This window comes from Solanum dulcamara, chromosome 6 (genome assembly GCF_947179165.1).
Source record: "Solanum dulcamara chromosome 6, daSolDulc1.2, whole genome shotgun sequence".
NCBI lineage: Eukaryota > Viridiplantae > Streptophyta > Magnoliopsida > Solanales > Solanaceae > Solanum > Solanum dulcamara.
The window spans coordinates 61377382-61389027 of record NC_077242.1 but is presented as its reverse complement, the minus strand read 5'-3'; the positions used below and the strand labels follow the sequence as shown (position 1 = coordinate 61389027).

Below are 11646 nucleotides of genomic sequence, written 5' to 3'. Positions count from 1 at the left end.
TTTGTTTTCTTTTATTTATTTTTTTGATAAATTAATAGCTTTTAGATTATAGTTTTTTTTTAAAAAAAACTATGAGAAATAGATTTTTGATGATCAAAATGTAATTTTTTGAGAGCTTTAAAATGAAGCAATTTAAATATCAAAAAGATTAATTTTGAATGAAGATAGACCATTTTTTTAGCACGCTTAAATGCAGTTTTTTTTTAGTATTAAAAATATTGATAGGCTTGGAGTTAAAAATGCAACTCTTTTGGAAAACCTTAAACAAGTCGATTGGAAGAAGAAATACAATTTTTAAATGGATAAAAAATATTTCTTAAGCAAAAATGCATATGATATATTGGTGAAAATTTTATCTCTTTAGTTTTTAAGAAACTCCTTTCTAACTAGTTTTACGAAAAGATTTTTTTTTCAAATGTATCTGATTTAACCATCTGTTTTCAAAAGCAAAGACCCGACAAAGTTATATGCATTCTCCCAATCTTTGACTTGTTAGAAAAATCAAGTCTTGACCAATTTAATCTTTTTAAAAAAAAAAAAAAAAAAAAAGTAAAAGTTATGATAAGTTTTATTTTACTTATGGGTCTTTATATATAAATTTAGTATATTTTCAAATTTTCCACATTAACTCTTTCTTAAGACTAATTTGGATTCAGTTATAAAAAATATTAATATTTTCCTAATTTTTTAAAAATAATATATTTTATAGTCCTCTATTAATTAACCTAAGTTTGGTTGGTAATTTTTTTTCAGCGAATCGTAAAGGATGTTTAATTCCTTCCCTTTAGGATAACTAGAACCCTTACCTAGAATCACATAAGTTAAGTAGACCACTAATTAGAGTTTATTTTTAGCATTGCATTAGTGGATTTATTTAGGTATCCTAATTACCATTGAAAATAATTAGGTGGCGACTCCTTAAGTTAAATATTTCAGGAATCACCAATATATTGTACATCATTTGACCTCGAGTTAAAATTGGGTATAACAGCTTGGCGGCTCCGTTGGGGAGATATTAGATTCTAAATCATAACAGACTTAGGTTATTGATTAGAGTTTTCTTTATATTTTACCCAAATTGTTTGATGTTTTATTTATGTCATTATTTATTTGCTATTTTCTTGATATTAATTGTATATTTGTAATTTTTATTGCTTTATGTAATTGTATATTTGTTACTGTTGTATAAACTATCATTCCGTTCATACTTTCTCCAATTCTGGAAAATTGACACTATCACACGTACATGTGAGGTGTGTTTTGTGCACCCACAAAACTTTTTTCAAAAATCCTAAAATTTAGGAGAGTTGACGTATGCGCGGGGTGTCCGAATCTTTTTCCGTGTGACACCGTAGCCTCCTCACTCGAGTTGTCCGCTCGGAAACCTTCTGTCTAGTAAGCCAAATCTTAGAAAAACATAAGATAGAGTTGTGCATCCCCTTCGATCTAAGTCATGCATGCATACACCTTAGGTGGGTTGACCCATGGTGTCAACTCCATATTTAGGAAAACCACCCATATGTCGACGAGTTTCACTACCCAATGACCAATAATCATATTTTGTGCAACATGATAATGATAGACGGATCCAATCCTAATTTTGACATTGTGAGTTGAAAAATGTGTCCTCATTTTATTAATTTGTATTATAGGAGAGATTCAGTTCCCCAATTGCCTAAAATTAGGATGGTCGAGGGTGTATCGTACAAATTAAAAAAATCGTGAGAAAATTTCAGCCCTAGTGAAAAATCAGCAATTACAAAAAAAAATGGGGTTCCTCATTATACTATTCAAGATCTCCCTAGACAAGCATGTGGTTAGAGCGTTACTTCCATTTTGGGATCCAGATCGGGTTGTATTCGCATTTAGGGACTTTGATCTAACACCTACGCTGGAGGAAATCCATTATTTCACTAGTTTGAAGTATTGTTATGTCGAAAAAAGATGGTTTAAAATTAATTTCAACTTTATAAAGAAAAAAATCAATTTTAGAAAAGAATGGTCGCCACTTAATTTTTTGAAGAAATTAAGAAAAAACTTAATTTAAAAGACCCTAACAGATTTACGTCTTAAAAATTCAGAGAAAAATGTATGAGGTTTTTATTTCCACTTTGAGAAGGTGTTAAGCATTCAAAGTGGACACTAACGCGCGGTTATCCAACGATTTAAAAAATTATTTGACTAACTTTTGAAAATATTAACTTGATAGCTAATTTGCATTATGAAGGGTCAAAATTGGGTGTCAACAAGTATCGAGAAAGAGGTCATATTATTCTACACAGCCAGTCAGAGAATAAATTCCTTTGATACTTAGGATTGAAAAACACCAAGGAACTCGGGTGCTTCAAACATAATTGGGGTTCTTTGGATTACTTATATGAGAGGTACAGATGCTCGGACAAGTACAAATTATTCAGAAAAAAATTCTCTTGCACTTCTATCCATTGGCAAGTTAATCGTCCTATTGCATTTGTTGTGGCTTTACTGGGAACTTTGGTATTCCCACGAGAACATGGGAAGATTAGCACTTGCATATGCTATGTGGCTAAAGCGCTTTTCAAAGGAGTTGACAGAAAAGAAATCACCTTAGTTTCTATGATTTTGGCCGAAATACTTAGAGCCCTTGGAAAGTGTAAAAGAGGGGAAACAAGCTTCTTTGAAGGTTGCAATCTTCTTTTGCAAATGTGGACAATAGAACATTTTTACCAATGTGATGACATAATAGACATATGCTTTAGTAATACAAATCATATTAATAGTTTTTATGATAGGATGAAAAGGTTTGTGTCTCCAGTTGGTACTAATGATTGGTACGAGTTTTTGATTTTCCGCACCAGTGACCAAATTCAATGGAAATATCCACTACTCTCATGTCCTATTGCCTACATAAGATGTAGAGGGATTTACTACATCGAGCTCATCAGATTGGAAGGTCTCCAGCCATATGCTCCAATACCTGTGCTCCAACAGTTTGGTCAAGCACAAATGATTCCTTTACGAGCAAACATGAAATTTTCTAAAATTTCCTTTGAATCAGACTTTAAATTCCCTGGAGCTGATGAGATTCTTCATGAATGGGATAATGTTATCACTATAGAGGTAGCAAATGTACCAAAAAGAAGAATTCCATAATATCAGGCATAGCCTCGAGAGGATCGCAATAGCATACGCCTAGAAGGTGAGCAAGGTTTTGAGAATATTAGGACGACAATTTGGATATGACATTGTCATCTTGGAACAAAAATAGTTACACCAGAGATGTGGCCTTAAATAGTGAATACAATGCAGATTCTGAATAATGCGAGAGCACGGCCTAACAGTGTTAGAGCATCATCCTCATCCACTCCACCATTTTGATTAAGAGCAAGAATTAGGCCAAGACTTGGGATTGTTTCCATTTTATGTCATCTTTTCATGTATTTTGTTGTTATTGTACCTTTCTATTATTATTTAATGAAAATTGGGTCTTTTGTCTTCCAAACTTGAGTTGTCTCAATTTAATGGTTTCGATCAACCAATCATAATCTTGTTTATTTGGCATTTAGGCCCACCTCTGGCATAAAAGAGGTCCTGTGCATATTTGGATGCATTTGTAGTATTGATTTCTCCTCTTACTATGTGATTTATTTGCTACGTGATATATTCTTTCTTCTTTCTCAACACTATTTGCCTGATTGATTGATTGAAACAACGATTATTTACTTTACACTAACATTTTTTATCTCTTATTTAACCGAAGTTCTTTTTATTTTTTGATTTATTTCCCCAAAGGTTGATTAGCATTGATTGTGAACTGGCGGATCATCCATACTTCACTAGATCAAAAGCTCGATCATCCACCGATAAGACTGAGTCGAGCACATTCGATCAAAGTGGTTTGGGATTGTCACTATCCCAAGAGACGAACCTGAGTCTTCAGAAGGAAGGGATCCAACCCCTTATGATGAACACATTGCTAACCTGATGCAACAAATGGCCATTATGCAAAGCAAAATCGATCGACTTTGAAACCTCACTAATTTGTCCATCAGCCTAAATACACCACTTCCTGAACATAGGACAAATGCAACTATTCCACCTGTTGATTGTCCCTCGCCTCAAGACTTTACTCCCCTTCCCTTCTCAAAACCAATCTGACTACTCCCAAACAACCCATCAACCAACCACAAGTCACTTTCACAAATATCAACTCACAAAAAAAACAATCCACTACCTTTCACTACCCCATATATTTCCCAAACTCTAGTCCTCCAAACTACAGCACTTACCCAAGCTCCACTCACCAAAACTACAGCACTTACCCAAACTAACCCACACACCCAAACCAACTCACTCACCCAAAAAATACCAAGCGACCCAACATATATCGATGACACACACTGGAATTCCTAACACGTAATATGTTCTAAAAGTATATGTAGCAAAAACACAACCTTTTGTTATCGAATGCCAGCCATGCTAGAAGTCGATCCATATAAGGAGATGGAGAAAGAGGCCAAATCAAAAACAAATGAAAGTGTAGCTAGGGAGATTCGTAATTTGAAGGAAGCATTCAAAAGTATCCAAGTCCACACAGGGTGTGAAGGGCTTGAGTATGAGGATTTATGTGTTTATCCCGATGTTGAGTTGCTTGTAGGATATAATCTACCAAAATTTGATGTGTTTGATGGGAAGGGAAATCCTCGAGCTCATTTAAGATCATATTGTGACATGCTAGTCAGAGTAGGGAAAGATGAGGCCATTACAATGAAGTTATTTAAAAGGGGTTTAACAGGAGAAGCCCTGGATTGATATACAAGTCAGTATCCAAAGAAATGGTGTAGTTGGAATACCATGGAACAAGAGTTCATGGATAGGTTCAAGTTCAACACTGAGGCTATACCAGATAGATTTTATTTGATGAAGTTGGAAAAGAAGTCAACAGAGTCTTTCAGGGAGTATGCCATGAGGTGGAGAGCAGACGCTGCAAAAGTTCAACCTTTGATGATGGAAAGAAAGATGACCTCTTTTTTATACAATCTCAAGATGACCTCTCCTTTTATACAATCTCAAAATGATGCAACGTACTATGAAAAGATGATAAGTGTGGCAGGACAAAAGTTCTTTGAAGTAGTGAGGATGGGAGAATTCATTAAAGAAGGTATTAAAATTGGGAGAATCACTAATTTTCCAGCCTTGGAAGCAATAAGTAAGGCAATTCAATTCAGTAAGATTCAATTGGAGGAGACCTTAAGAAGAAGAAGGATGGAGTGTCTGCTGTCATGACCATCCAAGAATGTTGTCCAAACCAAATGTTAACATACTAAAACCCATTACCACAACCTTCATACTATAGTCAGTATACATAAGTTCTTCAACCATATTACCAACCTTCTGTCGCCCTTTACCTAGTTTACACCACTCAACCTATATATTATCCATCTAGAGCACCTACCTATCCAAATCCATCATAATACCAGCCTACATGCCCATCTCAATCCTACTATCAATCACAAAAACGTCCATCAAATCCACCTAGACCCCGCCCAAACTCTGAAAGAAGACCAGCCAAAACCTATACACCTCTAGCCGAACTTTTATCCCAACTATATGAAAGGCTGAGAACCACAGGGGTACTCCATCCAATCTAAGGATGAATTTCAAATCCCTTTCCAGGATGGTATAATGTAACTAAGTGTTGTTCTTATCACTCTGGAGCTGCTAGACATGACATCAAAAATTATCTTACTCTCAAGGATAAAATTAAGGCATTGATCAAAGAAGGAGTTATTCAACTCAAAGGTGTTACCCCTAATGTAAATAACAATTCTTTTCCAAACCATGGAAATGTGAAAATGATCACTATTGATGAAGAATGCAATTTGGAAGGGACAATTGTACCAATCAAGGAAAAGAAAAATATTGTGACATCAACCTTTATTACTCCCATAATCACAGGCCAAGCACGAGTGCCAATTGAAGTGGAAGTTCTAGTTCCCAAGCCTAAAATCATAGTTTTGATCGCTCAATCAACTTTTTTTGACACTAAAGTGGTTCCTTGGAATTTCCCGATAGATGCAAGGGACAAAGGAAAAGGAAAGATAGTTGTAAAAACTATTGCTGCAGGAATGACAAGATCTGGGCGATCTTATGCCCCTGAAAAAGTTGCACGAGCAGGACCAAATAAGGAGAGTAACCAAAAAAGGTTCTGACAGAGGCTGTAATAGAGGATTTCTGAAGGAAAATGCCAACGAAGTAATATTCTATTATTGAACAGTTGAAGAAGACGCCCGCCCAAATTTTCTTAATGTCATTACTGATGAATTCTAAAACTCACAGGAGCGCTTTGGTGAAAGTTCTAAGTGAATCTTATATTCCGGTCGAGATCACAAGTGAGAGTTTTTCATCCATGGTAGGGAAAGTTTTGGAAGCTAACAAAGTCTCTTTTCATGAATATGAATTACCACTTGAAGTTTTGGGGCATAACAAGCATTGAACATTACTGTCAGGTATAGGGATAATATTATTTCTAGAGTTTTGATTGATAATGGTTTAGCCGTTAACATATGTCCTTTCATTACCCTGCGAGCTTTGGGAATTGATATTGGGAAAATTCGTGAAAGTCATGTAAGGGTTAGAGGTTTTGATGGGACACAAAGAGGAGTCATTGGCGAAATTGATTTGCCATTGCCAATTGGACCCAAGGAGTTCATAGTGGAATTTCAAGTATTGGACATATCTGTTAGTTACAATTTATTGCTTGGGAGGCCATGGATCTATATGAATGGTGCGGTTCCTTCTACCCTGCACCAAACTTTAAAATTTATTTAGAATCATCATGAAATTATTGGTCATGAAGAAGGTAGTAATTCAATGTATCCTGACAACTCAATCCCTATTGTTGAAAGTATGGAAGAACTGGATGGGTCTATATTCCACACTAAAGAGATTATGAGTGTCAATCAAGTTGAAAGTGTAAGATTGCCACGTGTGCTTATGATGGTGGCTTGGGAAATATTGAAGAATAGTTTTATGCCCCGTCGAGGTCTTGGAGTGAACTTCGATGGAATAGTGGAACCAATTTAGTTGCCTGGCCAGAAATACACTTTTGGTTTAGGATATGAGCCTACTCCTGAAGAAGTCTCGTTGGTGAATCTCAAAAGGAAAAGTGACATTCCCTTGCCACAGCCCATCCCACTCTTGAATCAGTCATTTTCCAAGTCATGTGTTACAAAAGAATCAGAGGAAGCCGATGAAGACAACCTCGTGGAAGGACTCAAAAACTTATTTATTGAAGAAGTGGAATGCAATATGATTTTGGAGAATTATGCCGAGATCCCGACTATATGGGATGCTAAGCCTGGAGATGCTTTAAACAATTAGACTTGTAACCCATCCCCATTTCTCCAGGAATCTTGGTAGATGATTGTATTAGAATTAATAAAATAACATGATTCAAAATTGAGGCTTGAATCATGTTTATGAACTTGATATGTTTTTCCTTCACCCTAAGCTTAAATGCCATATCTAAACTATGTTTCCAGCTTTAAATTTCAAAATTTTGTCCTTAATTATTAATTTATTTTATTTTTTCCTCTTTTTTAGCAAGCAAACTAATAAATCTGCCAATACTGAGAATGTGACATGTAATGAACAAGCGAACAAATTCCAAGTACCGAACAATTTTTTGCAGAATATGAAGAAGATGTGCAGCCTGAAGAGTTGACTAAAGATTTTGAAATTTTGAGAATAAGGGAAAGCCAAATTTGGATGAAACTGAGATGGTAAATTTAGGAGATTCAGAACTAGTGAAACAAACAAGAATTAACATCGATTTGACTCCGTCTCAAAGAAATGAACTTATTGATCTTTTGAGACAATATATGGATCTATTCTCATTATCTTGTGATGATATGCTGGGTCCAAGCATAAAGATTGTTTCACATAAGTTGCTTACTGAACCATCTTGCCCCCCTGTCAAGCAAAACACAAAAAGATCAAGCCTAATCTGAGTTTCACAGTTAAGGAAGAAGTTTCCAAGCAATTTGATGTCAACATCATCCGAGTCAGAAAGTATCCTATATGTTTGGATAACATAGTGCAGTGCCAAAGAAAGATGGAAAAATTAGAGTATGTGTAGATTATCGAGATCTCAACAAAGCCAGCCCGAAAGATGATTTCCCTCTTCCAAACATTCACATACTTATTGATAATTGTGCAAAGCATGAGTTGAAATCATTTGTTGAATGCTTTGCAGGCTACCACCAGATTCTAATAGATGAAGAAGACGCTAAAAAGACGACATTCATCATATCTTGGGGAGTATATTGTTATTGGATAATGCCTTTAGAACTCAAGAATGCAGGGGCAACATACATGAGAGCTATAACTACCATTTTTCATGACATAATCTATAAGGAGATTAAAATCTATGTGAACGATGTCATTATCAAGTCACAAAAGAGCTCAGATCACATCACAGCTTTGAAGAAGTTCTTTGATAAGTTTAGGTGATATAATCTGAAATTAAATCCTACAATATATGAATTTGGTGTCCCTGCTGGAAAATTGTTGGGTTTCATTGTGAGTAGGAAGGGCATAAAATTGGATCCTTCAAAGATAAAAGGTATCCAAGACTTGCCTCCTCCAGAAAGTTGAAAGGATATAATGAGTTTTCTTGGTCGTCTGAATTACATTAGTCGATTCATTCCATAATCGAAGGTAATTTTTGAGCCAATCTTCAAGTTGTTGAAGAAAGATGTTGTTATCAAATGGATGGAAGATTGTCAACAAGCTTTTGACAAAATCAAAGAGTATTTGTCTAGTTCATCTGTCTTGGTACCTCTAGAACTGGGAAGACCATTGCTACTATATTTGTCGGTATCGAACAATGTATTTGGGACAACATGATAAAACTGGGAAGAAAGAACAGGCTATATACTACTTGAGTAAGAAATTCGCACCTTATGAAGCATTGTATACTTTATTGGAACACACTTGTTGTACCTTAACTTGAGTTGCATAAAAGTTAAGGCATTACTTATGCGCGTATACTACTTTTCTCATCTCAAGGACGGATCCACTCGAGTATATATTTCAGAAGCCTATGCCTATTGGGAAGCTGTCAAAATAGCAATATTTTCTAAGTGAATTAGATATTATTTATGTCACTCAAAAGGCCAATAAAGGACAAACGCTTGTTGATCATCGTGTTGAAAACCCTGTGGATGAAGAGTACAAACCTCTTAAAACTTACTTCCCTGATTAAGAGGTATTATTTATTGGGGAGGATATTTCAGAAGAATATCCTGGGTGGAGAATGTTCTTTGATGGTGCAGCGAATTCTAAAGGAGTCGATGCTAGGGCATTGCTAGTCTCAGAATCGGATCAACATTATCCAGTCTCAACAAAATTCAAGTTCCTATGCACTAACAATATAGAGGAATATGAGGTGTATTTTTGGACTCAGAATGGTTGTTGATATGAATATACAAGAATTGCTAGTTATAGGTGACTCGGACTTATTGATTCATCAGGTACAAGGTGAATGGAGCACCAAGAATATGAAGATACTCCCATATTTGCAATGTGTAAAGGAAATATGCAAGAAATTTTTCAAGATAGAATTCAGGCATATTCCTAAAGGTCAAAATGAGTTTGCAGATGCTTTGGCAAGCATGTCTTCTATGATTCAACATCCAGACTAGAATTACATAGATCCAATCAAGATCAATATGCAAGATCAACCGGCCTATTATTTCTATGTAGATGAAGAATTGGATGGAGAACCTTGGTACCATAAAAATTGTGAGGTATCTCAAAGAAGGAGATTATCCAGACGGTATAAGCAATATTCAAAAGAGAACACCACGGAGGCTTGCAAATCACTTTTTCCTAAGTGGAGAAATCCTTTATAGGAGGACTCTAGATTTAGGATTATTAAGATGTGTTGACTCCTAAGAGGAGAGCAAGTTGATTGAAGAATTGCATGGGGTACATGTGGGCCACACATGAATGGTTTTACTTTGGCAAAGAAGATTCTGCAGGCTGGATATTTCTGGATGACCATGGAAACAGACTGCATCTGTTTTGTGAGAAAATGTCATCAATGTCAGATTCATGGGGATTTGATCTGGGTTCCACCAAATAAACTCAATGTGACGAGTTCTCCTTGGTCGTTCACAGACTGGGGCATGGATATCATCAGTCCTATTGAGCCAGCCACATCAAATAGACATAGGTTCATTTTGTTAGCTATTGATTACTTCACAAAATAGGTAGAAGCACCTTCATACAAGTGTGTGACACAGAAGGTGGTGATAGATTTTGTTCGCAATAACATCATTGGTAGATTTGGCATCCCTAATTCAATTATAATAGATATTGGAGCTAATCTCAATAGCGGTTTGATGCATGAGATATGTGAGAAGTTTAAAATTATTCACCGCAATTCCACTCCTTATCGACCTTAGATGAATGAAGCAGTTGATGCTGCTAACAAGAATATCAAAAGAATATTGCGGAAGATGATTGATCATTACAAGCATTGGCATGAGAATTTGTCGTTTGCCCTCCTCGACTATCGCACCACCATTAGTACATCGACTGGGGCAACACCTTATCTTTTGGTTTATGGAACAGAAGCAGTATTACCAATGGAAGTTGAGATACCATCCCTGAGGATTATCCAAGAAGCTGAATTGAGTGATGTCAAATGGACACAAAGTCGATATGAACAGTTGATGCTCATTGATGAAAACAGAATGAATGCAGTTTGTCACAAACAACTTTATCAACATAGGAAAGCCAAAGCTTTCAACAAGAAGGTAAGACTTAGACAGTTCGACCCGGGACAATTGGTTTTGAAGTGGATATTCCCACACCAAGATGAAGCTAAAGGGAAGTTTGCGCCTAACTGGCATGGGCCTTATGTGGTTCACCGAGTATTTCCCGGAGGAGCATTGATTCTAGCAGAAATGGACGAAAAGATATGGCTGAAAGTCATCAATTCGGATGCGGTTAAGAAATACTATGTCTAGGAGCTTTTATATTATTTTTGTGTAATATTTTGGTATGTATTTATGAACTACGCTTGGTCGGATTCCCTTGGTGAGATACGTAGGTGGCCTATATCGACTTCGGTCACATTATGGGAAAATTTTCAATTCACCCCTTTTATTTTGGATGTAACAAACTATGTATGGTCTGATTTATGTTGGATACATAGGCAACCTATGGAGGGTTCGACTCCTTTGTTTCAAATTCTCAAGAAATGTATGCATGAATTACGTGTGATGGGGTGAAAGGCAACCTATATATGTTTTGATCTCATCGTAAGGGAATGTCAGTATCTTTGTTTCATCAAAATTGGGATAGATTTGAGGGACATCATTACAAGAAGACATCAAGAGAATTGAAGAGTATATGGCCAATCGAATAATCGGGCAAAAGAAAGACTTCATAAAAAGGGACGTTTGTTTTGTTTCACGACATGTCACAATCTAAAGTTTTGCAGAAATTATTTACTACTATATATATATGTATAATTTATCTTATTATTTTTAAATATGATTCTTTCAATCAAATAATTTTTTGTTATTTATTAGCCAAGAATTAGAATGGACGGTAGTCGCAAGTCCAAACAAAGTTGAAAAAAAAGAAGTATGA

At 35.7% G+C, this 11646-nt stretch overlaps 1 protein-coding gene across 1 annotated transcript; it reads left to right on the top strand.

The window, feature by feature from the left end:
• The first annotated feature begins 10451 nt into the window (after nucleotides 1-10451).
• Nucleotides 10452-11018, top strand: LOC129892886 (uncharacterized). The gene has a single exon (XM_055968412.1). The coding sequence runs from the start codon at nucleotides 10452-10454 to the stop codon at nucleotides 11016-11018; it is 567 nt and encodes a 188-aa protein (XP_055824387.1).
• The last annotated feature ends 628 nt before the right edge of the window (nucleotides 11019-11646 follow it).